We start from the raw sequence: 25,519 nt of genomic DNA, 5'->3' as shown, positions 1-25,519 counted from the left end.
CGAGTCTAGAAACGCCAGGAAAACAAAACAAAGATAGAGATACAGTTGCGTGCAAAACAAAACCAGACAACCGAAAAGAAAAAACACAGACAAGTTATTTATAACTGGACAATAAAGATCTACTGTAAACGAGCCAAAGGAGATCGAGAGCGCTCGAGCCACGAGCCTGCGCCTGCGACTATTCGGCAATCGAGCCGTTGTAGCGTGGCCGAAGAGCGTGGCCGAAGAACGTGGCCGCGTGGCTACGCAAGATTCCCTCGTTTCTCGATTCTCGTCGCGTGGTTGACGATAACCTTTCGCGAGCAACTGGAGTTCAGTTGTCAACGCAAACACGCCAAATTGTTAACCCACTATTATGAATATAGTAGCAGGATGAACCGCGAAAAGTCTGTAGGTGGATAGAGATATGGAGGATGACGGGTTGGTGGTGTAGATAGAGTGGCGGAGGACGGGTGGGAGAGTATGCGAAAACATGAAACGAAGCGAAACGAAAAAAATCACATCAAAAGATAGCTGCTCGAGCAAACGAAGAGAGCTGCACTTCCAGCTGCCCACACAGCAATCTTCATGATGCGGTCGACATCAGTCATCAAAATCGCGCCAGCTGATACAATCGTACTTGTAACAGCGCGCACGGAACCGACTGTGCCTGAGATAGTTCCAAGACCGATCGAGCCGGTGCTGGGAGTGGAGACTGAGGTGTACATGCTCGAAAATGACTGCGTGTAGGGGACTTGCATGGTTGTGAGAACTCCGAGCGTGGAGGTGGTAACCCACACCATAGTCTCGGATTCAGTCGAGGTTGTAGAAGTCGTAGCTGTGTCGGTCGTGGCAGCTGAGGTGGTCGTGTCGCCGACGACGCCTGTAGTGGTTGTCGCTGAGGTGGTTCCAACGACACCGGGAGTGGTTGTCGAGGATGTCGTTCCAACGACACCGGGAGTGGTGGTAGAGGAAGTGGATGTGACGCCGACGACGCCCGTAGTTGTCGAGGATGTCGTTCCAACGACACCGGGAGTGGTGGTAGAGGAAGTGGATGTGACGCCAACGACGCCCGTAGTTGTTGATGACGTCGTTCCAATGACACCGGGAGTCGTGGTAGAAGAGGTGGTCGTGTCTCCAACGACGCCGGGAGTCGTGGTAGAGGAAGTAGTCGTGACGCCAACAACGCCGGGAGTCGTGGTAGAGGAAGTAGTCGTGACGCCAACAACGCCTGTGGTTGTTGATGACGTCGTTCCGACGACGCCGGGAGTGGTGGTAGACGAGGTGGTCGTGTCGCCAATAACGCCTAGCGTTGTGGTCGCAGAGGTGGAGGTTGTGTCATCGACGCCCGCGACGGCGGTGGTGGATGTGGTGAGGACTAGAGCGATCGCGCATGTTAGGATACAGGTACGAAACCGGACGCGTCACAGAAGCGGAGCGCGGGCAGGGAAGTACAGGTGCAGGTCTGAAAACCGCACAGAAAGAAAGAGAAGAAGAAGAAGACGTACCCTGGCCGGAGACGAGGCCGAGCTCGAGCAGCGCGAGGACAGCAAAGGGCTTGAGGAGATGCATGGCGGAAGGTGGTGGAGATAGACAGAGCGAGTTGGATATCTATGCGATGAGCCCCGGGCCGGTGAAGAGATATGCGAGACGATGCGAGCGCGTGTCGACGATAAAACAGAGAACCAAAGAGCCCAGGACAGGAGACGGCGACGAGGTGGTCGGACGGTCGAGAAGAAGAGAAAAGAACGAGGACGCAAAAGAGGAAGAGGACGAAGGAAGACAAGATTCGGTCGGAGGCGGACTCAGAAGAAGGTTTGGTTTTGAGGAATGGGCGAAAAGTGGCGTTTCCCGAAAATAGACTGTCTGGCCGCCTCATTAAGCTTTGCGGTTTTATTTTTATTTTGACTATAGCTCTTGAAGATAGATGTTGGTTCTCTATTATTCCTTGGTATACTATTATTATATTGATAATATATGGACTGTAGAATATAGAAATAGCAGCAGACATCAAGCAGACACCAAACAGACCTCTGGCAGACCGCAAATAAACATGTACGCATGCAACCTGCTATCGGCCACCTGCGCCTCAACCTACGCTGCAACGGCTCAGGCGACGTCTGACAGCAGCCAGGGTGTACTCGCGCATCTCCTGGATCTACTTCGTCCTGCAAGATCGCCTCCTTGCCTCATTCCACTCAGAGATATGCTCTTCTCCTGCTGCTCTCTTCTTCTATCTCATCTCTCTCTCATTCACTCATTCATGTTACGCCTTGTCGCTGCAATACCCCTCGGTCCCGCGCCGATCTTCCACTTAAAACAGACTCCTTAGCCACTATACTGATACTGTACATCCTCGCCCTGTCTTCCTTGCTTTTGATCCCTTGTCACCATACTCCGTAAGCCACGTATATCTCATTAACCTCACAGCACCGGCACCGTCCGCTGTGACTGACTTTGCTGCTGCTGCTGCTGTCGTTGCTGCTGCGACTGCTGCCCATTCCCCTGCTGCTGCTGTGCACCACCAGGCCCCATCGTCAGATGCTTCGCCATCGCGCTCTGCACCACGTGAAACAACTCCGTAGCTTCGGGCACGTACACAAAACTCAGTGCCAACGACTGGATCTCGTAAACGTACTCCTCCAGCTCGATCGTCCCCGTCCGCAGCAGCGACTGTATAAACAGACACAGAAGCTGCACCGGCCGCGTCGTCTGCATCTGATAATCCTCCCCTGTCCCATACGACTTTGACTGCTGCGACTCAATCAGCCGCGTCGCATTCGACAAAAACGGATGCAGCAGTAGCGACTTTTCATCTTCCCGCAACACCGGCGTTGTTCCTGATCCAACCTGCTGCGCCATGCCAAGCTGAGGTATTAGTAAGTGGCTCAGTGCTTCCAGTGCTGGCAGCGACGGAGGAAGGTATTGCAGAATCTGCAAAACACTATTTTTCAGAAGCGTTAATAGCCATTTAGTATATGAACTCATGCAGTATAAATAAACCTACTCTTCTCTCAGTGCAGTCAGTAGTAGCGATGTGATCAAAGATCTCCCTAATAAAGGGTTCATGTGTAGCATAGCAGTAATCGCATTCACAGACAGATCCACTGTGCCCATCAGCATGATCGGATCTTGCTTCAGAATATTGACCAAGTCCTGCACATAATATCAGTCATCTTCAATCCTCTCCATCCAACAGCAAGATCTCTTACGTGTGTTTCCTTCTCCGAAAGCTCCTCGGACAGCGCGCGCTTGAGCATCGGGCGAACGTACATACTCAGCCGCGCCCCCTCCATATCCTCGTCGCCCACACCAACATCAGTTGAGGTGATCGGGTTCGGGATGACCCTGATCGGCATCGGATGCTTCACATTACTGTCCTCTGCGTTGCCGCGGTTCGGCCGATGCTCGCTGACTGCCAATTCGCGCTGCTGACTTCCTCCCCCGCCGGCCCCGCCCGGATCTGAGAAGACCGACGAGCGTGACTCCGGTACCGGCGGATCCATGACTCCCTGATTGACCAATGCGTCCACAAATCTGTCAGTGTCGATGTTGTCGCGAATCAGATCCGGCCATACGGCGGGGAAATCAGCAGCTTTCAGCTCGCCAACGGTGTGGCCGCCGTCGACGAGGAAGAGCGAGACAAGAGTGGTCTGCACCATCTGCACGTCGTTCTCGGCCGTGTCTGCAAATAAAGACTCCCGTGACGACACAAAAGCCTTCAGTCCTTCGCTGTAGACAGAAACAAAGTGGGATAGGAAAGGGTTCATCTCAATTGAGCCGTAGCGCTCGTAAAACTTGTATAGGAGATACTCCGCATTAAGCACCCGGGCGATGACCGATGCGTCGCTCGCGCTGCTGCTCGCCACGGTTTCCTCAAGCATAAACAACAGATCACACGCGAGTCTAAACTCTTGCTCGTCCGGGTTGTCGAGCGAGGTCGCGATCGCGTCTGCGGTCTTGGCCAGCGAGCGCGAGTGGCCGTCGGCCAGCAAGGCTAACACGGCACTGGAGAGCATTCTGGAACTGGCTGAACTTGCGCGCAGAAACACACGCACACACACACAAACGCGGACGCACACTCCGAGACTCAAAGAGCCTCCTGCAAGGCAGATCTTCGTTGCTAGAGAGCGGTCGGGTGCTGCTGGCGGGGTGTGTCTGGGGTGCTGGGACGGGGGGCGGAGAGCGAGAGCGAGCAAGGCGCGCGAGGAACGCTGAGACTGCGCAGAGCCGACCGAATCAGGCTGAACGCGGCAACTGAAATAAATAAAAAAATAAAAATAATTAGCAGCAAGCGACTCTGCTGGGAGTTCGGTCCCCTAACCCTATGGCCTTCCCAGCGGGCGCGGGAAATTTTTTAAGCTCTTCTTCTGCTGAGTTTTGTTTGAATCCCAGGTCGGCGCACGCAGGAAAAATTTCGACGCTTCTCAGACACTACCAAGACACGAAATAACATGGACCCGGCTAAGGAGTCCGTCGCGGTGCTGACAGACGCACTCGCGAGCGCGCCTGAGGTGCTGCTGCAGCCGACCGATGCCCTGCGCGAGTCTGCGCGCTCGTCGGTCAAGTACTTTCTCGACCCTGTCGCGCGGCAGTACTCAAAAGTGTTCAAGAACGGCATCTACGTCGACGGCCTGGACGCGCTGCAGATTTGGGAGCAGACGCGGCTGGTGTTGGACGGCGTTGCTGAGAACGTGCTGTACGATCGCTATGTTGAGATCACTGGCGAGGGCAGCAACGGCGACGACGATAGCGAGGATGGCGACGACGAGCTGGAAAAGATTGCAAAGCGGAGGAAGCTGACGGCCGCAGATGAGGATGAGGGCGAGGACGAAGATGAGAGTGGGAGCGAGGGCAGGGAGCTTAGTGGATCGGAAGCCGAAGTGTCTGACATGAGCGAAGACGATGATGAACTTGCATTTGACGACGAAAATGAGCAGAGCGAAGGAAACAGCGATGATGCATCAGAAGATGAAGATGATTTAGTTGAACAAGCCAGCGAAGACGAAGAGGCTGCAGATGCTGATAGCGATGGGGACATCGACATGGACAATCTGGTCGACGACTACGAAGACTCCGACGCAGGCTCTGCCGGATCTGAATCCGACGAGGGCGAAGAGAAATTCGTCAAGGACAAGTTCGGTCTCAACGACGGGTTTTTCGACATCGATCAGTTCAATCGTATGACCGAGGACGCTGAGAGCTCGGCGCTCAACAATGACGAAGACGATGATGACGAGGAAATCGACTTCTTTGCCGATCCAGATGAACAGACTACCATCAGCAGTAAACCCAAGTCGTCAAAGAAGCAGGAAAGCGACGACGAGGAGGATAATGACTCGGAGGACTACGATGAAGATGATATCGAGGGGCATTTTGGACCGATCGGACAGAGCGCCGGCGGTGCCGTCGAGGATAACTCCAACGACATCCGTTTTGAGGATTTCTTCAAGCCTCCTTCGAACCGACGACAAGGAAAGCCACGGTCAGAACGGCCTAGACGGAAAGAAAAGTTCCAGGGTCTGGGAAGCGAGCTTGACGACGAGGATCTAGAGCAAGCCATGGACGGACTAAAGAAAGATCTTTTCGCAGACGACGAAGAGGACGAAGAGGATGACGGAGCCTCAGCAGAAGACGGCAAGAAACTGTCGACGTACGAGAAGATGCAGCAAAAGCTGCGCTCGCAAATCTCAAAACTCGAAGAGGAAAACGTCGCCAAGAAGGACTGGACGTTGATGGGCGAAGCAAAGGCTAGCGCGCGTCCGCTCAACTCGCTTCTTGAAGAGGACCTCGAGTTTGATCGTGGTGCGAAGCCCGTGCCGGTTATCACTAGTGAGGTTACCGAGAGTCTGGAGGATCTGATCCGGAACCGAATCAAGAACGTACGTATATCTTTCTCTATTTCTTTAACAAACTGGTCTCTTTGCTAATTATCTACAGAACGACTTCAACGATGTACCGCGCAGACTACCTGATAGTATGCCCGAGTTCCGAAAGAGCCGATATCTTGACGTCGATCAGACGAAATCCTCAAAGTCGCTCGCAGAGCTTTACGAGGACGACCATATGCGCCAAGCTGATCCCGAGGGCCACCCTACGGTTGAAGACTCAAAGTTGCAAAAGATGCACCGCGAGGTCGAGGAGATGTTTGCCGACATCACATTCAAGCTCGACGCTCTCTCGTCGTGGCACTTCACGCCCAAGCCGGCGAAGCCTGCTATCTCTATCGTTGCCAACGTGCCGGCTATTGCTATGGAAGACGCGCAGCCTTCGGTTATGTCTACAGAGAATATGCTGGCTCCTCAAGAAGTCTACGTGCCGCGCGACGGAATCAAAAAGGACAAGACAGCAGGCGACGAGCCTTCGGCGGAGGTTCTTGGCCCGGACGGGCTGCCGGTTGCCCGGTCGGAGATGTCGCGGGAGGAGAAGAAGCGGCGGCGCAGACGCGAGAAGGAGAGATATGCGAAGCGCGAGAGCTCGAAGCTGGAGACACGGGCGATCAAGGCTCAGAAGGAAGGCAGTCGGGCGAACGTGGTCGAGACTCTCAAGAAGGGCAATGTTACGGTTATCGGCAAGCGTGGAGAGAAGTTGGATGTGGATGGTCACTTGAAGAAGGACAGACAGGGGCCGACGCAAGGTACGGGTTTGAAGCTGTGAGCAGATGGGCTCATCACCACATCATACCATATTTAATGCATTCTACCATATTTTTGGGCTTATAACGATTTATTAAAACGCTGCGCTTATGACCAGAGGCATGGGTGTTGTGTGTAGAATAAGAACGCAGATTGTGGGGGATTAAACGCTGTTGAATCGTATGACGTAGGCGTCCGGGATAGGCGGGACATGGCAGTAGAGAAGCATATTGGTCCTATTGCAATATCTATCATACTTTCCCCTCTCTCTGCTCTTTCTCAACCTGCAGTCAGCGGTCTGATAAAAACCAGGCAGAAGACGGGGTTGCGGTGCCGGCTGAGTGGAAGTAAAAGCACCTGATCAGGAGACTTCGACTATCTGTGCGCGCGCGCCATGTTTTTTAACCACCCAACTTTAACGAAACAGCTCCCAATCCACAAAAGCAGCAGCAAACATCACGCAACACCCGGACTCGCTGGCCGTACATAGCCAACCTCCTAGCCATGGCTGCGTATATCTCCTCCTTTCCCCCCACACGCATGCTCCCCGTCAGTCTACCCCTCCCAGGTTGTGAGCTACCATGCTTCTCGATGGCGCCGTTGTCCTCGTCGTAGGCCCTACCACCGGCCTCGACTTTATCCTCCTGCAGCTCATATCGACCCATTGTCGTGTGTACATCACCGGTCCGGCGGAGAGGTCGGTCTCCTTTGTGCGCGCTGCGTCTCGCATACGGGACGCGCAGCTGCGCTACCTCTCGCCCGAGGACTCGTCGGCGTCCGACAGCGAGAGTGAAGATGAAGACGGCTCCCGTCTGTATGAGACTCTGTCTGAATTCCTTCGGCTCGAAAGTCGGCTCGATCTCGTCATCTTTAGCACTGTTGACAACGTGGATAAGGTATGCACTCTCCTTTTCACTTACTATCAACTACAAGTCACGTCCAACAACTAATCCCAATCGCAGTCTATCAAGCAGGTTCTGCCCGTCCTCATGTCAACCGCCGACCACCATGGAAGCTCAAATATAATCCTTCTCAAGACCGTCCATCGCAGACCTCGGACGCGCATGGACTCTCTCAAGAAAGTGCGAAATCATTCGCCAACCATGAGCAAAGGCCACCGTCTCCCGATGAGAGGAGATGATCGTGCAGTCGACGTCGACAGCGACGACGACGACAACGACAACAACGACGACGCACACGCTGAAGACGTCAAGGCTTCTCTTCTTGACATTTTTTCTCGCAATCACGCAGAAAACATCTTTGTCAATGCGGCGAGTTTGGACCAGCTACTACCTGCTATCATGCAATATGATCAGTACCGGGAGTCCCATCAGGTCGCACATCCACAAAGGCAGTCTGTCGTCTCTCAGACTACACAATTGGACTCTGCTATGGTCTGATTGTTTTTGCGTCTTACTTTGTCTTTATCATCTGTGCTTTTCTCGTCTTTCATCTCTTGGTCAAAATCATGCGGGCTTTAATAATTTGGCGTATTGTAGCTTTTCTTGTCCTTTTCAGTGCTTTTTTTGTGTCGTCTCGCGTTGCTATATTTTTCCCCGGTGTTACGGTCGGGCTATTGAATTTCACGACACTTACGATCATAGCTTCTTTGTATAATAATAAACAAATATTTCAACTTTTACTATCATACATATGCCTCCAGCCTCTGTTTATACCCGTATGTACACATGATTTAATACTTATAACACTAATGCCATATCCACAAAAGCGGACTTTCATTTCATCACATAGACTGTTGTTTCAGAGTACAGCTGCCTGCCGAATACATCAGCTCGCCACTTCCGCGCCGTTTTGTAGACTCTGTGTTTTCTCATTTGCGCCTGGCTGCTCAGATTCTTCGATCTGTTCGTCCTCGTCTTCGTCATCCTCCTCCTCAATATCCTCTTCATCACTGGAATTATATCTGAAATCGTCCGGGATCCCTCTCCTTCGGCGCGAATACAGATATATATCGACCGACGGAAAAAATAATATAAGGATCGTAATCACGATTGTCTTTGCTGTAGCGTTGATTTCTTTATCGGCAACCACTGCGTAGATACAGATGATTAAAATCAGGTATAGCAGCGGGTACTGTGTCTTGGCCATGCTGGTATTTGCTTGAGATACTCAGTCAATGCGATAGAGGGGTGCACTTCCGTGGAGGTGGTTTATGTCCGAGTCGAGATTTTCAATGCTATCGATGTATAATCTCTGTTCGAGTTGTTAGCAAACATCTTTACTCCAATGTCTCGTATAGATAAGTTTCTTACATCCAAAACAGGCGATCCAGTTGCGCTTCCACCGTCAGTATTTACCTGCACAATAAAAACAGACACCGAGAGCGCAAGAACGAGCACCGTCGAGAAATAAAACCCGCCCCTAGAAAATTAACCTTTGGGAGCGATGGGAGTTTTGGCGAGGTTCGGCAAAGTTTAAAAGGCTGCGACAAGTTCGACTAGGGATGCCGCTGCTGCACGTCCGAGTTTTCAGCTGCCCAGCCTCCGCCGTCTTCGCTTCGTGATTGTTGGATTTCAGTGTTCACGAGACTCTGTGATTTTGAGAGTATAGTGCAGAGTTGTGAACTTTGGCGTAGTGCGACTGTTGACTCCTGCGCCCCTCATCTTGACATCTTGAGCTCGACTGCGCATACGCAACTCGGACAAAGAGGCTCATCCGCACTCGGGCACTATCGCAGATACGCCCGCTATAAACCTCAATCGCAACCCCTCAGCACTGCCGGATCACCACCCAACCTTACATACAGCACACAATGGTTTCTTTCAAGAGCCCCTTTGCGCGGAAGGCAGACGATCAAGACTACGTCGCTGACGACGCAAGCCAGTACAGCACCTCCAAAGACCAGTCCTACGAGCTCTCCCAGATGCAGTCCGAGAGCAGCTACACCGGCGCCCATTCAAGCGTATACCGCGACCCCTACGGCGACAACGTTCCCCTGACAGAAGTCACCCCACAGCCGACGGGAAGCTATAATCCATGGGTTCCGGGCGCGCAGCAGCTGGATCCCAACTCTGCCGCCGCGGCCGGAATCACGATTTCTCCCGAGCTTCCGCCGCCGAGAATGGCGTTGGTGAAGAAGTCAAAGGCGTGGCCATGGTTTTTGATTTTCATCTCGTTCATCCAGATCGTGGTCTTCATTGCCGAGCTTATTGTCATGGGAAAATATACTGGCAAACCTATCGAGACTAAGCCGGAGTTCAATCCCATGATTGGACCGTCGCCATATGTAAGTCTTTGCTATTTTCTTATATTGTGAAAATATTGGATCCCGAAGGTCTACATATCATCCCTGCGGAATTGCTATTCTGACTGTATCGCATAGGTGCAAATCCATATGGGTTCTCGGTTTGCTCCGTGTATGCACTCAATCTCAGGAATCACCGACGACACCTCGATCAAGTGGCCCTGCCCTAATGCCACCACGTCTGCCGATAAGTGCAGCTTATCTGAGCTTTGCGGAATGGGCGGTATCGACACGGATCATCCTAATCAGGTAAGTGCTCGAGAGAGTCTGTGGCAACATTATAACGAGCTAACTGGATCAAATTCAGTGGTGGCGATTTATTACTCCTATTTTCATTCATGCTGGATTTCTTCACATTATCATGAACATGGTTTTACAGGTTATGCTTGGTTTCCGGACCGAGAGGTGAGAGGTTATGCCTTTTGTTCTAGACAGCCTGGAGATCACTGACAACTAAATTTGATAAATCTATAGAGAGCTCGGTCACCTGAAGACCGCCATCATTTACCTCGCTGCGGGAATAAATGGATTTGTATTGGGCGGAAACTTCACCCCAAACGGAATTTCTAGCTGGTACGATCCTTTCATTTAGGGACACGGTCTGAAACAAGCTAACTGAAAGCTCTCATCTAGCGGTGCATCCGGTGCTCTATTTGGCTTCCTTGCGGTTCAGCTGGTTGATCTGGTATTAAACTGGAGAGCATTTGAGCATCCCAAATCATACCTATTCAGACTCCTCATTGATATCGTCATCTCATTTGTCATGGGTCTGTTGCCTGGTATCGACAATTTCGCACATATCGGTGGTTTCATGGTCGGCATCACTCTCGGAATCGCCCTTCTTAGGAGCCCGCTCAAGATTCGCGAGATGTCAGGCGAAGACGACGGGTATTACTATGCTCCCACAGCCGGCAGGTGGTACGTTCGAAAATACGACAGCATACGGATCGTGTTCAAAAACAAGCCTGCAGTCTGGTATCTGTGGGTCTTTATACGACTGTTTATGATTGTCTTGACGGCCATTTACATGATTGTCCTTATTCGAAATTTCAAGGAAGGAGGCGGACACTGCAGCTGGTGTAAATATCTGAGTTGCGTGGTATGTAGTTCCTCTCTGCTTCTATCTTTCTTGCGATCGCTAATATTCGTCTTTACAAGCCTATTTCAAACTGGTGCGAGAGTGGATACATCTCTGCCGCTTCTTCCTCATCGAGCTCCAAATTGATGCAGTATCGCTTGTTCGAGTAAGTTATGCTGAGCTTGTATTGTCAGTTCTACTTTAGAATATATATTTGGGTTCATTTTTTGTGTATGTCTTGCGGCTTTGTTCAATGAGAAATGTTCATTTTACTACACGCGATTGTATGAGAAACATGTCTGCACTTGCTACAGGCAAGATTTATAAAGACAGACATTACTTGCCAGGAATCTCGTTCATATAGAAATTCCCTCTACTTGAGCGCCATGAACAGACGTATGTCGTATGTATATCGACCACGCAACCTCCTCGTCCACTACCCAAGTAGAAAAACGCCCTCATTTGCTCTAATCTGCGTCAGATGACAATACTCCCAACCTAAGCAAAAAAAAATGACATTATTTGTAAAAAGACAATGCAAAAAAAATTACTAGCGATGCCTGGTTTCGATCCAGGGACATCAGGGTTATGAGCCCTGCGCGCTTCCACTGCGCCACATCGCTTTTTTAAAAAAAGAATGTGCTGGTTCTTTATAAAGCCTAATTTTGTCAGCAATGTCACTCTTATTTGCATGTGACTGTACGGTAAGTGCTTTATTTTCGAAGTAACAGATGATTGTAGTTTATTAGATATTATTTGTAGGTTACGGATAATGCCTTACTGTCATTTAAAATGGCCCAAGACTGTAGTTAGAGGGTGGAATGGGCGCAGGTGTAGATCATACCTGGTTAACTAGATAGAGCAAAGGGGCTGGGAGAAAGCGAGGGGTCGGACTGGACTTTACCTGCTGGCTGCCCACCCTGCCTTCAGACAGAAAATTTTCACCGCCAAAACGCACGCACGTGATTGGTCGAAAGCGGCAAGCTGCAGCAAAACAAGGCAGCAGAGCGAGATCGGAGGAGAAACAGCCAGGCAGCAAGTCGAGTTTTGGGGGATATATATTTCATTTTTTGAGTGTATATCCTCTGTTTGAGAACCGTTATATATGATCCTGGATGGATTTCTCATCGGTAAGCTGGATGGGTGTGGGGATGGCTCGTGAAGATCTGACGACCTTGTGACTAACCGCCCGTCTTAGGATCTGCTCGACCGGCTGCGGTTTGAAAATATTGAACGGAGACGACAGTTATGCAGGTATGATTTCCTTTTGCCTTTGGATGATTAGATGGCTGGTGTTTTATGCGTGGTCAAATGGTAACATTTATGTGTGCTACAGTGATGTTGTCAAAAACCGAAAGAGAAAGCTCTCTGAGCTGTACTTTCTCTCCCGAAGCCCATTGCTTCCTATAACAGACGAGATAATCGCATCCGAGGATGACTATCTTATGGCATTCCTAGAGAAAAATGATCTGGAAAGGTATCCCTTGTTCCCTGCTGTTTGGGTGGTGGTGATTTGTACTGGATGCAACAAGGCATCTGTAAACATTGCTGACATAAACCTCGATCGCGATATAGTGGACATTTGTTTGACGAATCCTCTCTGCCGTCGTCGATATACTCGAATAAGATGCAAAAGACGAGTGCGTCTGATGGTGCACATGCGTCGGGAAGGCTGCATCCTAGCCATATCGTTCCCTATCCGAGCGACGCGTCCGGCAAAGCTCGACAAACAGCGCAACCCCACACTCCTACCAGCATACAGCAGTACTCATCCAGTATATCACATTATACCGCTGGAAAATATGGATATCGCACATCTACTCCGGCGACTAAACTGCCCGCCTCCGTAACGAATCTCCAGCGTCATCCGGTTGCCGTTCCTCAGTCTGCACACCACTTGGCACAGTCACAGTCCCCGGCTGGTTACGCCTCTCCAGCTTTAAAGCTGGCCACACCAGTGAAAGATGCGCAATCAAACTCCCCGTCTTCTCCTCCTGCTCCCCATTCAGCCATTACGTACAAGCAGCCGTTCGTCCCACAAGAACGGATGACTACGCGCGTGAGCTCAGGTGCTATCAAGCAGAAGTCGGTCAGTGAGATCATGGGCACTCCTTCACGACAGTCACATCCTCGGCGGCAGGCAGCGTTCACTTCATCTATCGAGCCTGAGCTCGTCGCCCGAAGCTCAATTGCTCCGCGGAATATCGCTGTGGAAGAGCCCCCCGTCAAACCCGGCGTTCCGCTCGTCAAGATCTTTTATTCCATACAAGCATCTCCTCTCGCTGCTCTTGTTCCCTTTTCGCACAAGTCGTTGACGACAGAGAACTACCTTACCTCATACCTCGAATCAACACTAGTGAAGAACTTTGCTCGCATGGATGAGCTAAAGCGCGAAAAGAAGTGGAGTTTACGACAACCCCAGAGATTCCGCGCCCCAAAGCGGGCAAAGGCACATTGGGACCACCTTCTGAGCGAAATGCAAGTGACAGCGCAGCAATGCGCGATCTTTCGGAAACAAAAGCTGATAGATGGTGTGTCGATTGCCTCGATGATGAAGGAGTACTGGGTCCATGGCAAGACCGTGTGCGTGACTACCCGGGAACCAAGGACATTATCGGACGAGGAAATACAGGCTGCGAATGCGGCATTTGATGAGAAGCCTTCGTCGGAGAGCCAACCTGTAGGCGCAGAATCTGCAGGTACAGGGGAAGCCGCGACGACATCTGCAGAAGGCGCTGCGGTCGAAGCTGCCGACGAGTCTGCTGTTAGCAGTACAGCAGCGTACGGGTTGTTCTCGGAAAACCATTTCGCCTCTACTGATCCCTCAAAGGAGACTCTGTTCCGCGACATGATCGAAGAGTTGCCAATTGTGCCCATCAATAAGTTCGCAATGATACCATTGAATCTACCTGCTGATCCCGCGTCGTGGAACAAGAAGGGTCAAGCAGACCAGTCGCAGCCACAGTCAGTGTCTCTTGCTGACATGGAAGTTTCAAGCGAGCATAAGCCCTTGTTTATCAGCGAGGCCGCCAGTCGATCAGTCTTTGTGAAAGCGCCTATGCCGCCGGCTCTGAAGTACGTCGAGTTTGGCGTGCCCACGATCTGGCTTCCGCAAGACGACGCAACTCTCCTGAAGCTGGCTAGTGAGTTTGTCTACAACTGGGACGTTGTTGCTGCGCATATGAATATCCGGCAATCGTGGGGTTTCCACTCAAACATTGAGCGCCGGACGCCATGGGAGTGCTTTGAGCGCTGGATGCAACTGGAGCCTAACTTTCAGATTTCAGATTTACGGGGCCCGTTTGCCCGGCATGCGCAAATCTGGCTCGAGGCAACAAGTCGTGCCCAGGCACACACAAAACGCAGAATGATGCCGATGGGTATCACGAACGACAATCAACAGCGCGGTCAGCGCAGACTGAGATGGGGTGGTATGCTTGAGGCTATCAGAAAGAGCATCCGGAAACGGGAAGGCTCGAGAAGATTTGGCTCGTCGACTGGTGCTGGAGCAGGTAGTAGTGGCTCTGCTGCAGCAGCGTCTGGCGCTGCGGGTTCTGGCGCTGGTCACCATGGTGCAGCTTCCGCAGGGAGCGCTGCGTATGCGAGCAGTGTCAAAGCAGCTGCTAGCGCTGCCCATGCAAATAAGGGCGCTCGCGCATAGATGATACGAGAGCAGATTAAAGAAAGGCTTTGATTGTGTTTGGGTTCTTACAGTCTTCTGGGTGTTTTATATTTTTCTTAGGTGTGTATTATTAGACAAGCAGCTTTTTTTTCAACAGTGTACAATAAAGCCATTCCCTGTTCATCTAAAACTTTTACTGCATGGTAATTTTACTTGAAGAACTAACTTGTAAAATATATTATTGTAAATTGTATAGTAGGACAATATAGCAAAGCGCGCCGATTCTTGTATAGAAATAACCAGTGACCTCTATGAGCATCCCTATCCCAACAAATAAAAAGATATAAATGAGAGGTAAAAGAATGAGAAAGTACAACTATGTCGCAAGACTTTTTCTTCCGTCAATGAAAAGAAAATCATAAATAAGAAAAAGATATAAATAAAATAAAATTGCCAAATTTATCATGTTACCGAACCCATATGATAATAATTCCCAAATTCCTTTTTTGTTTCCCAGACCCATATAAAAATCACAAATAACTTTTGAGCTTCCTCTCTCTAGATAACCAGTGTAAGAACTAGTACTAGAACTGGAAAAAAGAGAAAAAGAAAACAAACAAACGACAAAACAACCCTTGGAGATTTCCCTTTTTTGTGGTTAACAAAAGAAAAGAAAAGCGTACAAAATGACAAATGACTTATAACAAAGGTGGGGAAAATAAAGAAACCGTGAGGAATAATGCGATAACATAAAAAATCAACTGCAAAGATAATTGAGCCTTACAGACCAGACCTTCCATGACGAAAGACACAAACATAGTACAACTAACAAAAGACGACCTTCTGTTTCTGCAAAAGACCCCGTGAATGATCTTGCAAAAATCAAAAGCCCAATAGCATAGTAAGAATATGCGCACGACGAAACGTGGATACTGCTTCACTGGCTACTCCACAATAACTATGGTAAGTTACTCGCGCAAATAACAAGAATGGGTGCGACCTCTATACCGTATAAAAAAACCAGATAAAAAAAGCAAGGAAACAAATCTGTCTGACGATTTCGCATCGCCGACACTATAAAACATAAAATAAAATCAAACACGAGATAGCACCTCTGTGTTCCGCCGGTGCTACTCAAATCTCAAGCGGCAGTATAGGTGTTTACCACCAGCCGCCACCCTGCTGGGCACCGCCACTCTGGTACGACGAGGCGTTGTAGGCGCTGTAGGCCGAACCGCCGTAGCCGCCATAGCTGTTGCCGCCGCCGCCGTAAGACTGGCCACCGTAGTTATCGTAGCCACCGCCGCCACCGCGACGGAAATCACGGTTGCCGTTGCCGCGGCCACCACGGCTTCCGCCACGGCCACCACGGCCACCACCGTATCCGCCCTCAGCAGCGACAGCCTCAAGAAAGTCAGGGATCTCCTGGTTGGCCTCACGGAGAATGTCAATGAGCTCCTTGACGACACCCTTGTTGCCACGGTTGAAAAAAGCGGTGGCAAGACCGGTGTTACCAGCACGACCGGTACGACCGATACGGTGGACGTAGTCGTCAATGTCAGAGGGAAGATCGTAGTTGACGACGTGGGTGACGTTAGGAATATCGAGACCACGAGCAGCAACAGCAGTGGCAACCATGATGGGAGCACGTCCGCTGCGGAACATGTCAAGAGCCTGCTCACGCTCACGCTGAGTACGATCACCGTGAATAGAAGTGGCGGGGAAGCCCTGGTTCATCAAGAAGTCGCAGAGCGAGTCGGCCATACGCTTGGTCTCAGTGAAGATCAAGGTAAGTCCGCCCTTGTTGGACGAGAGAATGTCGAGCAAGACGGATCGCTTGTCGGAGTCCTCAACGTACTCAACCTTCTGTGTGATGTTCTCAGAAGTGGAACCGACACGGCCAACGGACAGGAAGATGTAATCCTTCAGGAAGTCGCGAGCGAGCATCTGGATATCGCGGGGGAAGGTGGCGGAGAACATGAGAGTCTGTCTGTTCTGGACATCGGGCATGTCCTCACGCTCGACAATGCGGCGAATCTGGGGCTCGAAACCCATATCAAGCATACGATCGGCCTCGTCGAGAACCAAGAACTTGATGCTGGAAAGAGAAATACGGCCACGGTCGATCAAGTCGACAAGACGACCAGGAGTGGCAACAAGCAAGTCGCAGCCACGGTCCAGTTGACGGAGCTGGGTGCCAATATCAGCACCACCGTAGACAACGCATGGCTTGACCCACGATCTGTAGGCGAATTTCCGGGACTCCTCGTAGATCTGAGAGACGAGCTCACGGGTGGGAGCAAGGATCAAGGAAGTAGGGTAGGCCTTGCGGTTACGGCCAAAAGAGCCGTTGCCCTCGGGGCTGACGGCAGTAGGTCCGTGAGTGTAAGCCTCAGAGAGAATAGGGAAGAGGAAACCACCAGTCTTTCCGGAACCAGTCTGGGCACAAGCCATCAAGTCTCTGCCACCGCAGACAATGGGGATAGAGTACTTCTGGACAGGGGTGGGCTTTGTGTATCCAGAGAGCTCGATGTTGCTGAGCAAGAGCTCCTCAACGGGAGGGGAGGTGAAGGCGGTAATGGGCTCGGGAACATTCTCACCGGTGGCCTCAACGGGGATGTCATCGTAGTTGTCGAAGTTGATACCAGTCAGTTGTCTGTTGTTGTCGTCAGGAGTACCGAAAAGCTCTTTCTCAACTCTGGGATCACGGGCGCCGGGAACGTGCTTGCCATCAACAAATCGTCCTTCGTGGGCGGATTGTTTGTTACGGTAGCCGTCACCGCCGAAGTTGTCTCGCGAACCATAGCCGCCACGTCCGCCATAACCGCCACCGTATCCACGGTTGAATCCATCGCCACGACCGCCATATCCGCCACGGCCGCCACGGAAGCTATCGTTACGATAGCCATCACGGGCGCCATCGTTACGGTAACCTTCACTAATGAGAATAAAAAAAAGAGTCAGTAAAGAAGTCAACGCAATAAGAAGACACAACGATTGAACACAGTCAAGAGCGCCCCCAATCGTGAGATTCACACAGGAGAGATCTCTAGATAAGAGAAGCACTATCACGCAGCATTCGCCAGTGTCTGCAATAAAAGATTCGTATAGAAGAAAACATACCCAGAGTTGTACTTGGGTCCGGCAGCAGCATCACCGAACTTTCGCGCGTGAGGAGGAACATAGGTAGGTCTTCCAGTGCCCTGCTGCTGTTGCTCGCCCTGGTCTTTGATGCTTAGGTTGTTAAGCTTGTCAGAAATCTCAGCCATGTTGAATCTGTACTGAAAAATATGAAATAGTGATAAGTGTAGGTAAAAAGTTGAATTTATAAAAAGGAGGTGTGGGAGGCAAAAAAAAGAAATAGGAAGGGGCGCGACGGCGGTGGAGGAAAAAAATAGGAAAAAAAGTTGTGGCGTTGCGCTGTAATGCTTAGTCAGATTTTCGTACAAAGCTTTGTCATCAATTAGTTTTTTGTTGGGTTAGGGGCCCCTGAATCTTCTTAGCTGTGACCTGCGACAGTCTCGTGGACTCGTCTTTCTCGCCACTACCCGGAACCGTCGTCCACTATCACATGCGGGAAGCAGCAGACAGTTGCATTAGTAATTGATTCCAGACTGTCTACTGTGGGAGAATAGCGCAGATCAGGCTAGTCTAGGGATCAGGATATTCTCGCGTGTGCCAGTAATATTACGCCGCTCGCTAACGGTATCTATGGTACATTATACATGCCAAACAATAAAATCATGAATAAAACTATGATATTCTTATTCCTCGTCCTTCTCATCTTCACTGTCCTCATCCTCCGTCTCATCTGCCTTGTTTATCTTCTGTAACACCGTCTCATACTTCTCGACCTCCTCGGCAACCAGCGTGCAGCAGTTAAGTCGCTCGCTGGTCTCGTAGACTGCGATAGGCTCGCGGGCGTTGACATTCCAAATAACGATCTTTCCGTCAGAAGACACACTTGACATGAATGTTGTCTGCTTATCGCTCAATTCGTCGCTCCTGTTCTTCAAGAGGGCTGGTGGTGCTCGCGCAAAAAATGTGAAGTCCTTGACTCGGCTCGTGTGCGCTTCCAGTTTGAATGATACCGGCATGGTGTCTTCCGTCACTGCTTCAACATCTCTGAAGGTGATGGATCCGGTCGAGTCCGAAGAAACTAGGTAATCGACTGCTTCCTCGTTCTCGGCGTCTCCTAGTTCAATGAATCTGATTCTGTACAATGGGGAGGTGAGGTCGACGGTGGACAAGACTTTTGATTCCTATTCATGGCCCATTAGTATCTGAAAGATGTAAGCTTATATTCGTAGTGACTTACCATATCAAATAAAGAGATTTTTTTCTGCCACCCGACAGCATACCGATCTCCCTTTGAATTCCAGCAGACCTGAATTGGCTCGTCGTGGCCAAGCTTCAAGACACTAGCGTTCTTGCCAGTCATCAAGTTCCAAAGACGAAGAGTACGGTCTCGTCCAACACTGAGTGCAATCTTTCCAGAAGGATGAACCGAGATATCATTCACAGCTCCCTTGTGCCCTTTCATGTCAGCGAGAACCTCCCAGTCCTGGGTTCGCCAGATAAGAACTTTTCCATCTTCTCCGCCGCTGATGAGCCACTTTCCGGACTTGACAAACTCCAGACATGTGACGCTTCCTTCATGATGCATCAAAGTTCCAATTTCCTTGCGCTTCTGCAAGTCGTATAATCTTATATGCTCGTCATTACCTCCGGTAACAAGGTAGCGTTTGACGCTCGCGATACACCTGATCGAGGCCGTATGCGACGCAAAGTGAAAGATAGGAGTGAAAAAATTGGTAGCCACCGACTCGTCACTACTAGGCTTCTTGTAAGCAAACGCCCGACTGTTTGTCGTCAGCGACACGCACAACAGCTGATGTTCGTATGATCCAGTAATGACTCGTAGGATGGGTGCCAACGCTGAGTGTTCAGTCGACTTGGTAGGTTGTTCTTTCACCGTCTCCTTGCCAGCTTTCAAGTCAACATCTGGCTTCAGCTTTTTCGATAGTGCCCTATCACCGGTATCTTTCCGCTTCACCATGCTGCTGGTATTTGCTGAAGTTTTCTTGATCTGAAAGGAAAATTTCGATCAACCTTCAAAAGAAAAAAAACCTCTGAAGAGAATTCAGGGGGACCTTAACATAAAGCTGGGTGCATAACCACGGGATGATCACATATACATTAGCCGCATATTCTATACCTTTATAAAGTGGGTAAAGCCGCGCCGTTGCCTAGTCAACGGAAAACGACCGCGTTAGGACCTTCGACTTTGTTTACTCCAGCCGCGCAATTTGATCTCGCGTTTTCTTTCGCCGATCGTGAAGCCTTGAGATATCGCACTTGCTCTGTGCTGTCGTCAGGTCCACCGATACTAGAATATACAGGTGCCGGTGTTTTGTAGATCTTGTATTTGTCTCACATGAACTGGGACTCAGAGCCTCTGCCGGACGTGACATTTCACGTCGGCCGTCTCCTCGGCCGCGGGTCGTTCGCAAAGTACGCATGACTGCAGATTTTGAAAACTCCATCATATACTGACTTGCGCTTTTAGAGTCTACTTATGCGGGTCTAGCAACTCGTTTGCTGTGAAGTTTGTCCATAAAGAAAATGCTAGAGCTCTCGCCGGTCTCAACTCCAAAGCTATTAAGAACGAGGGGCTCTTTCAAAAATTCTGCTCCAATCACAGGAATATACTGTCTTGTGGATACACAGGTGAAGACGAAAGATGGATTTGGTTTGTTCTTGATGTTGCAGGTGGCGGAGATCTTTTCAACTTCATCGAGGCAGATGTCGGTGTCCATATGGATGTGGCGCACATGTTTTTCAAGCAGCTTGTTGGAGCAGTTGAGTATATCCATTCCAAGGGTATTGCGCACAGAGATATAAAGCCTGAGAATATCTTACTTGATATCAATGGAAATCTGCTGCTATCGGACTTTGGTCTTGCTACTATCTTCAGGAGACACGGAAGGACCAAGAAATCCTCGACGGTGTGTGGAAGCGCCCCCTATGTGGCACCGGAGATCATTGCTCAGAATGGGTCTTACGAACTAGAGCCTGTTGATATTTGGTCATGTGGAATTATTCTGTTTGCTTTGCTGACTGGTTGCACTCCTTGGGGATTCCCGGGAGATCGCGATGTATGTTACCGTCAGTACATCACACGAGCGAAGCATCCAGAGTTTTTACAAAAGGCATATCCCTGGAAGAATATTGATAAGGAGCCACTGTCTCTAATTGTGCGGATGCTAGAAGAAGATCCACGGAAACGTATAAAGATCTCTGGGATTCGCGCACACCCTTGGTTCATGCGGAAGAACCCATTGCTGGATGTGGATGGATCTTGCCCCAGTCCTATCAAGGTGGCGGAGAAACTGCTCGGTACGCTACATATCGATTTGCCAGGAAGAAAGACACAGCGACCATTTGGTAGGAATAATCTGTTCCGACCATTGGCTGTTGATAAGTCGAATATCATGTCATGCTCTCAGCCCACAGAACTAAAGGCCCGGCAATCCTCAATGCATGCGCAGTCCCAGCCCAACTTTGAGAGCGACAACTCTGGTGAAGGAGCTTTCCGGATAGACGATCTAGCAGTCCTCCAGTTTTCTCAAAAGGCGAAGGTTACAAATGAGTTGGTAACGATCACGCAAAAGGCGCGGAAGTTTGATGACTTGCTTCCAAGAGATACTCTTAATCGCTTCTTCGTGCACGTTTCTATGGAGATGCTCAAATCCTACCTGCAAGGATTCCTGTTGCAGAAGGGAATCAGACAGATTATGGAGAATTCCGAAGAGCAAGAGCACTTTGTGTTTGATATTTCTTTGAAGGATAGGCGCAAGTGTCCTCTCTCTGGAAAAGTGACATGCTCTCGTCCTCAAGATCGCAGTGACGCCTTCTGGAAATACGATGAGTTGATCATAGTCAAATTCGACCGCATCAAAGGTGATCCGCTTGAGTGGAGACATGTGTTTAAAGAAGCTGCGAGAGCTTGTGTAGATATTATATGTACCGGCGATGATTGAGTGATCGGGAAGGAGCATTTAGGTTGAGGAATGGATATATATCGAGTGCATTCAAATTTGTCTATAATCTTACAATACGGCATATACAATTTCTGATCTGCGAAATGCAAAATCATACATACGGAATAAATTGTAAAATTCTGTCAGATAATTATATCAAAGCGCAAACGGAGTAAAGGCGTATAGCTGACCGCCCAGCTCGAGATTGTTTATCAAAAGGCCGCGTAAGTGATTGCAGGATAAGCAACACGCTGACAGTAAGACAATATGCAAAGACACAAAAATCGTAAGCAGCACAAATTCCCGCTAGCACCTATCCAGATAATTCGTAGTCCTCCGGCTGACACGACGGTCTTAACGTAGATTATATCAAATACTGCTAAAGAAAGCACCCCGGAGGCAGTTGGCACGGCAACAGATATGTGGTTAGGGGAACTGATGGCGATAAGGCGCAGCAGATGGGTGGCGTTCCCTGGAAGGTACGAGGCCCCAAGGCGGGCGGTGCCGGTACCTCGCGTCTCGCGGACCAGGATATACTGAATCCTGTGCCCAGATATTCACGCGTACGGGGCTCAGGCTCTCTCTGTTGCTTACTTACAGACACTCTCTCCGGCAGCCTGCTACAGCCTATCCCTGATATCAATCCTCCTCCCCAGCTCTATTCTCCGTCCCGCTGTAGACTCCAAGCAAATAGTATATTCGCAATGGATCAGCAACTTATCTCCACCGTCAATCGTCTGCAGGTACGTCTCTCCCTTTGGTCCCGTATGCCTTCGTGGCAAGTGGCCACATATGAAGTCAATTCGGTGCTGGCTCCTGCTATCAGCGTGCGGACTGTTGTCCTCCTACGGCGGCACCGCCGGTCTCCCGGGGCCATCAATTGCACCCTCAATTCTAGCTGGCAAGAGTGCAGTGATGGATTACTGTTTTTGCCTTCATAATGTGTATCTGCTTTGATGGCTTGGGTGGACCGGTGGGCGTAAACGCTGGAAGCTGCTAATGCCAGCATTGCAATACCAATCCATCTTTCAGAGTGTTAACATTAGCTTCTTTCTATCTGATTAGGACGCCTTCGCTACTCTTGGACCAACTACCAACCCCATTGATCTTCCCCAGATCACTGTCGTTGGTTCTCAGTCGTCAGGAAAGTCGTCGGTGTTGGAAAACATCGTCGGACGTGACTTCTTGCCCAGAGGTAAGCCCCCCCTTCTTATTTGCTCGCGGTGGCCACATCGGCGCCACTCCCACCCATTCAATCAATCAGTTTCAAGTACAGTATTCTGACAATTTATCAATTAGGTACCGGTATCGTCACTCGACGACCACTTGTATGTGCTCATTTCTATCGAGATCTCCTAAACCGGCGTGTGCGGCTTGCTTCTTCCGAGTCTCGAAACTAATCACCTTTTAGGTTCTCCAACTTATCAACAGACCCGCTACGGAAAAGAGCGATGACGCCCCGGCTGATGAGTGGGGTGAGTTCCTTCATCTGCCTGGTCAGAAGTTCACCGACTTCAACAAGATCCGCGACGAAATTGTGCGCGAAACCGAACAAAAGACCGGCAAGAACGCTGGAATCTCAAACAACCCCATCAACCTTCGAATTTTCTCTCCCAAAGTCCTCACTCTTACTCTTGTCGATTTGCCTGGTCTCACCAAGGTCCCTGTTGGTGACCAGCCCAAGGATATCGAGCGCATGATCAAGGAGATGGTGTTGAAGTACATCACCAAGCCCAACGCTATCATTCTCGCCGTCACTGCCGCCAACACCGATTTGGCCAACTCTGATGGTCTCAAGCTTGCCAGAGAGGTCGATCCTGAGGGTATGATGCGACTTTTGAATATATTTTTGGTAGAGGCGATAAGCTAACATTTATTTATACAGGAACCCGAACAATTGGTGTCTTGACCAAGGTCGATCTTATGGACCAGGGTACCGATGTCGTTGACATTCTCGCCGGACGTGTTATCCCTCTTAGACTTGGATACGTTCCAGTTATCAACAGAGGTCAGCGCGATATCGAGCAGGGCAAGGCTATCACCTCAGCTCTCGAGCACGAGCGTGAGTTCTTCGAGAACCACTCGTCTTACCGTGCTAAGGCTCAGTACTGCGGTACCCCCTTCCTTGCTCGCAAGCTGAATATGATTCTTATGCACCATATCAAGGCTACTTTGCCTGACATCAAGCAGCGAATTCAGAGCACTCTTGGCAAGTACCAGCTTGAGCTGGCTCAGCTTGGAGACAACACCCTCGGAAGCCCCTCCAGCATTGTTTTGAACGTTATCACTGAGTTTTGTAATGAGTACCGTACTATTCTTGATGGTAACTCCCAGGAGTTGTCGAGCATGGAGCTTTCCGGCGGTGCGCGTATCTCGTTCGTCTTCCACGAACTTTACTCCAACGGTATCAAGGCTGTTGATCCCTTTGACCAGGTCAAGGACGTCGATATCAGAACGATTCTGTACAACTCGTCTGGATCGTCGCCTGCTCTGTTCGTTGGTACCACTGCCTTTGAGGTTATCGTGAAGCAGCAGATCAAGAGATTCGAGGAGCCCAGTTTGAAGTGTGTCAACCTTGTGTACGACGAGTTGGTGCGCATTCTGTCTCAGATTCTGCAGAAGCCCGTCTTCAAGCGCTACCCCGCGCTCAAGGAGAGACTTTTGTCGGTTGTCATCCACTTCTTCAAGCAGTCGCTCGTGCCCACCAACAAGCTTGTTGCTGATCTCGTGAGCATGGAGTCGGCTTACATCAACACTGGACATCCCGACTTCCTCAGCGGTCACCGCGCTATGGCGATTGTTGCCGAGCGTATGCAGGCCAGCAAGCCTGTGCAGGTCGATCCCAAGACTGGCAAGCCTGTTCCGAACGCGCCCCAGAAGGATCTGATCAACAGCCCTATTGCGCCTATGCCCGGTCTCGGCCAGGACGAGAACGGTGGATTTTTCAACTCGTTCTTTGCTACCAAGAACAAGAAGAAAATGGCTGCCATGGAGGCTCCTCCTGCTGTCCTCAAGGCGTCTGGTGTTCTCTCCGAGCGTGAGACTGCCGAGACTGAGGTCATCAAGCTTCTGATCTCGTCCTACTTCAACATTGTGAAGCGAACGATAATTGACATGGTCCCCAAGGCTGTCATGCTCAACCTTGTTATTTTCTCCAAGGACGAGATGCAGCGCGAGCTTCTAGAAAAGCTGTACAAGTCTGATGTTGACGAGTTGCTCAAGGAGAGCGACGTTACTCTCAACAGACGGAAGGAGGTTCAGAAGATGGTTGACAGTCTGCAGACTGCCAGCGAGATTGTTGCCGGCGTTTAAATTTGAGATGGTTTCTTCTTCTTCTTTTATTTTGCGTTTCCTAGTCGTTTTCTTGTACTGTCGTCTTTATATCGATCGCCTTTTCCCATCTTTTTTGATACAGAAATGACTATTTTTTTTGCGCCAAGTCATTATTAAAACTTACCTTGGCTTCTGTTTCCTGGTATTAGTTTATTATTAATGCTGCTATTTTTCCCGTCTTTGTTGCACTATCCATTTTGTCTTGTGCCTATTTTTTATTATATATAGTTATATTACAAAGTAAAATCGCCTTTCAGATATGGAGAATGAACTTTTCCCGCTGCTTTATATAGTTTCTTATCGTGCAATTGTTTTAATTGTTAAATAGTTTTTTAATTGATTTGATGGTGATGTTGAGAAGCTTTGAATGATCCCGAGAGGGGACTACATCGTACGAAGCCATACAGACTCGTACTTTATGCACGACAGAGGACTGTAGAGCTATGAAAGCCCTTCTTTTACTTGAGATTATTTGAGAAAGGCTACCTCATTAGATTCAGAGATACAGTGATTAGGATAAAAAATAATAAAAGCAACAGATGAGAAATGATGTTGGTACACTAA

The 25,519-nt window shown here is 49.8% G+C and overlaps 11 protein-coding genes and 1 non-coding gene across 12 annotated transcripts; 6 read left to right on the top strand and 6 right to left on the bottom strand.

Moving 5' to 3' along the window:
- Nucleotides 1-497: 497 nt before the first annotated feature.
- On the bottom strand, nucleotides 498-1,551 carry BZA70DRAFT_287212 (uncharacterized protein; the record flags this gene model as incomplete). The annotated part of the gene is made up of 2 exons (XM_064913936.1): nucleotides 498-1,357; nucleotides 1,488-1,551. 2 exons carry the CDS (start codon nucleotides 1,549-1,551, stop codon nucleotides 498-500), a joined length of 924 nt encoding a protein of 307 aa, XP_064770907.1.
- A 364-nt stretch (nucleotides 1,552-1,915) lies between these two features.
- Nucleotides 1,916-4,224, bottom strand: BZA70DRAFT_272404 (uncharacterized protein). Its single transcript, XM_064911642.1, has 3 exons — nucleotides 3,192-4,224; nucleotides 2,987-3,135; nucleotides 1,916-2,923 (listed from the first exon to the last, which is right to left on the bottom strand). The coding sequence occupies exons 1-3, from the start codon at nucleotides 3,996-3,998 to the stop codon at nucleotides 2,404-2,406; spliced, it is 1,476 nt and encodes a 491-aa protein (XP_064770906.1). The 5' UTR covers nucleotides 3,999-4,224; the 3' UTR covers nucleotides 1,916-2,403.
- A 48-nt stretch (nucleotides 4,225-4,272) lies between these two features.
- On the top strand, nucleotides 4,273-6,710 carry BZA70DRAFT_308669 (Mpp10 protein-domain-containing protein). The gene is made up of 2 exons (XM_064914862.1): nucleotides 4,273-5,861; nucleotides 5,920-6,710. Exons 1-2 carry the CDS (start codon nucleotides 4,434-4,436, stop codon nucleotides 6,634-6,636), a joined length of 2,145 nt encoding a protein of 714 aa, XP_064770905.1. The 5' UTR covers nucleotides 4,273-4,433; the 3' UTR covers nucleotides 6,637-6,710.
- A 3-nt stretch (nucleotides 6,711-6,713) lies between these two features.
- BZA70DRAFT_272402 (uncharacterized protein) lies at nucleotides 6,714-8,255 on the top strand. Its single transcript, XM_064911641.1, has 2 exons — nucleotides 6,714-7,510; nucleotides 7,577-8,255. The coding sequence occupies exons 1-2, from the start codon at nucleotides 7,196-7,198 to the stop codon at nucleotides 8,012-8,014; spliced, it is 753 nt and encodes a 250-aa protein (XP_064770904.1). The 5' UTR covers nucleotides 6,714-7,195; the 3' UTR covers nucleotides 8,015-8,255.
- Nucleotides 8,256-8,402: 147 nt separating this feature from the next.
- Nucleotides 8,403-8,723, bottom strand: BZA70DRAFT_287208 (uncharacterized protein; the record flags this gene model as incomplete). The annotated part of the gene is made up of 1 exon (XM_064913935.1): nucleotides 8,403-8,723. One exon carries the CDS (start codon nucleotides 8,721-8,723, stop codon nucleotides 8,403-8,405), a length of 321 nt encoding a protein of 106 aa, XP_064770903.1.
- A 367-nt stretch (nucleotides 8,724-9,090) lies between these two features.
- Nucleotides 9,091-11,614, top strand: BZA70DRAFT_28534 (rhomboid family membrane protein). The gene is made up of 6 exons (XM_064913721.1): nucleotides 9,091-9,861; nucleotides 9,958-10,128; nucleotides 10,187-10,284; nucleotides 10,354-10,452; nucleotides 10,513-10,978; nucleotides 11,038-11,614. Exons 1-6 carry the CDS (start codon nucleotides 9,388-9,390, stop codon nucleotides 11,125-11,127), a joined length of 1,398 nt encoding a protein of 465 aa, XP_064770902.1. The 5' UTR covers nucleotides 9,091-9,387; the 3' UTR covers nucleotides 11,128-11,614.
- BZA70DRAFT_t7 lies at nucleotides 11,509-11,580 on the bottom strand. The gene has a single exon. It is a non-coding gene; the product is annotated as a tRNA-Met (tRNA).
- A 50-nt stretch (nucleotides 11,615-11,664) lies between the features above and the next one.
- On the top strand, nucleotides 11,665-14,758 carry BZA70DRAFT_272396 (uncharacterized protein). Its single transcript, XM_064911640.1, has 4 exons — nucleotides 11,665-12,087; nucleotides 12,156-12,211; nucleotides 12,294-12,434; nucleotides 12,533-14,758. Exons 1-4 carry the CDS (start codon nucleotides 12,073-12,075, stop codon nucleotides 14,616-14,618), a joined length of 2,298 nt encoding a protein of 765 aa, XP_064770901.1. The 5' UTR covers nucleotides 11,665-12,072; the 3' UTR covers nucleotides 14,619-14,758.
- A 982-nt stretch (nucleotides 14,759-15,740) lies between these two features.
- BZA70DRAFT_287206 (ATP-dependent RNA helicase DED1) lies at nucleotides 15,741-17,848 on the bottom strand (the record flags this gene model as incomplete). The annotated part of the gene is made up of 2 exons (XM_064913934.1): nucleotides 15,741-17,517; nucleotides 17,703-17,848. The coding sequence occupies 2 exons, from the start codon at nucleotides 17,846-17,848 to the stop codon at nucleotides 15,741-15,743; spliced, it is 1,923 nt and encodes a 640-aa protein (XP_064770900.1).
- Nucleotides 17,849-18,045: 197 nt separating this feature from the next.
- Nucleotides 18,046-19,665, bottom strand: BZA70DRAFT_272391 (WD40-repeat-containing domain protein). The gene is made up of 2 exons (XM_064911639.1): nucleotides 18,898-19,665; nucleotides 18,046-18,841 (listed from the first exon to the last, which is right to left on the bottom strand). The coding sequence occupies exons 1-2, from the start codon at nucleotides 19,636-19,638 to the stop codon at nucleotides 18,344-18,346; spliced, it is 1,239 nt and encodes a 412-aa protein (XP_064770899.1). The 5' UTR covers nucleotides 19,639-19,665; the 3' UTR covers nucleotides 18,046-18,343.
- A 221-nt stretch (nucleotides 19,666-19,886) lies between these two features.
- BZA70DRAFT_244322 (serine/threonine-protein kinase chk1) lies at nucleotides 19,887-21,682 on the top strand. Its single transcript, XM_064910607.1, has 2 exons — nucleotides 19,887-20,093; nucleotides 20,149-21,682. The coding sequence occupies exons 1-2, from the start codon at nucleotides 20,017-20,019 to the stop codon at nucleotides 21,620-21,622; spliced, it is 1,551 nt and encodes a 516-aa protein (XP_064770898.1). The 5' UTR covers nucleotides 19,887-20,016; the 3' UTR covers nucleotides 21,623-21,682.
- A 471-nt stretch (nucleotides 21,683-22,153) lies between these two features.
- Nucleotides 22,154-25,417, top strand: BZA70DRAFT_272386 (dynamin-1-like protein-like protein). Its single transcript, XM_064911638.1, has 5 exons — nucleotides 22,154-22,365; nucleotides 22,688-22,817; nucleotides 22,922-22,950; nucleotides 23,034-23,445; nucleotides 23,508-25,417. The coding sequence occupies exons 1-5, from the start codon at nucleotides 22,327-22,329 to the stop codon at nucleotides 24,932-24,934; spliced, it is 2,037 nt and encodes a 678-aa protein (XP_064770897.1). The 5' UTR covers nucleotides 22,154-22,326; the 3' UTR covers nucleotides 24,935-25,417.
- Nucleotides 25,418-25,519: the final 102 nt, after the last annotated feature.

This window comes from Myxozyma melibiosi, assembly GCF_037950935.1.
Source record: "Myxozyma melibiosi strain Phaff 52-87 chromosome Unknown BZA70scaffold_1, whole genome shotgun sequence".
NCBI lineage: Eukaryota > Fungi > Ascomycota > Lipomycetes > Lipomycetales > Lipomycetaceae > Myxozyma > Myxozyma melibiosi.
This window is presented reverse-complemented; position numbering and strand designations above follow the sequence as displayed.

Bases quoted from the DNA above. Each gene is read 5' to 3' on its own strand.
- BZA70DRAFT_272404 (XM_064911642.1), bottom strand. From the start codon at position 3,998: ATGCTCTCCAGTGCCGTGTTAGCCTTGCTGGCCGACGGCCACTCGCGC. The intron at 3,136-3,191 runs GTAAGAGATCTT...TATTATGTGCAG, and splicing joins TTTCGGAGAAGGAAACACAC to GACTTGGTCAATATTCTGAA. The intron at 2,924-2,986 runs GTAGGTTTATTT...TCTGAAAAATAG, and splicing joins CTGACTGCACTGAGAGAAGA to TGTTTTGCAGATTCTGCAAT.
- BZA70DRAFT_308669 (XM_064914862.1), top strand. From the start codon at position 4,434: ATGGACCCGGCTAAGGAGTCCGTCGCGGTGCTGACAGACGCACTCGCG. The intron at 5,862-5,919 runs GTACGTATATCT...AATTATCTACAG, and splicing joins TCCGGAACCGAATCAAGAAC to AACGACTTCAACGATGTACC.
- BZA70DRAFT_272402 (XM_064911641.1), top strand. From the start codon at position 7,196: ATGCTTCTCGATGGCGCCGTTGTCCTCGTCGTAGGCCCTACCACCGGC. The intron at 7,511-7,576 runs GTATGCACTCTC...TCCCAATCGCAG, and splicing joins CTGTTGACAACGTGGATAAG to TCTATCAAGCAGGTTCTGCC.
- BZA70DRAFT_28534 (XM_064913721.1), top strand. From the start codon at position 9,388: ATGGTTTCTTTCAAGAGCCCCTTTGCGCGGAAGGCAGACGATCAAGAC. The intron at 10,285-10,353 runs GTGAGAGGTTAT...ATAAATCTATAG, and splicing joins CTTGGTTTCCGGACCGAGAG to AGAGCTCGGTCACCTGAAGA. The intron at 10,453-10,512 runs GTACGATCCTTT...GCTCTCATCTAG, and splicing joins CCAAACGGAATTTCTAGCTG to CGGTGCATCCGGTGCTCTAT.
- BZA70DRAFT_272396 (XM_064911640.1), top strand. The intron at 12,212-12,293 runs GTATGATTTCCT...TGTGTGCTACAG, and splicing joins CGGAGACGACAGTTATGCAG to TGATGTTGTCAAAAACCGAA. The intron at 12,435-12,532 runs GTATCCCTTGTT...ATCGCGATATAG, and splicing joins GAGAAAAATGATCTGGAAAG to TGGACATTTGTTTGACGAAT.
- BZA70DRAFT_272391 (XM_064911639.1), bottom strand. From the start codon at position 19,638: ATGGTGAAGCGGAAAGATACCGGTGATAGGGCACTATCGAAAAAGCTG. The intron at 18,842-18,897 runs GTAAGTCACTAC...GGCCATGAATAG, and splicing joins AAATCTCTTTATTTGATATG to GAATCAAAAGTCTTGTCCAC.
- BZA70DRAFT_244322 (XM_064910607.1), top strand. From the start codon at position 20,017: ATGAACTGGGACTCAGAGCCTCTGCCGGACGTGACATTTCACGTCGGC. The intron at 20,094-20,148 runs GTACGCATGACT...TTGCGCTTTTAG, and splicing joins GGCCGCGGGTCGTTCGCAAA to AGTCTACTTATGCGGGTCTA.
- BZA70DRAFT_272386 (XM_064911638.1), top strand. From the start codon at position 22,327: ATGGATCAGCAACTTATCTCCACCGTCAATCGTCTGCAG. The intron at 22,366-22,687 runs GTACGTCTCTCC...CTATCTGATTAG, and splicing joins CCACCGTCAATCGTCTGCAG to GACGCCTTCGCTACTCTTGG. The intron at 23,446-23,507 runs GTATGATGCGAC...TTATTTATACAG, and splicing joins CAGAGAGGTCGATCCTGAGG to GAACCCGAACAATTGGTGTC.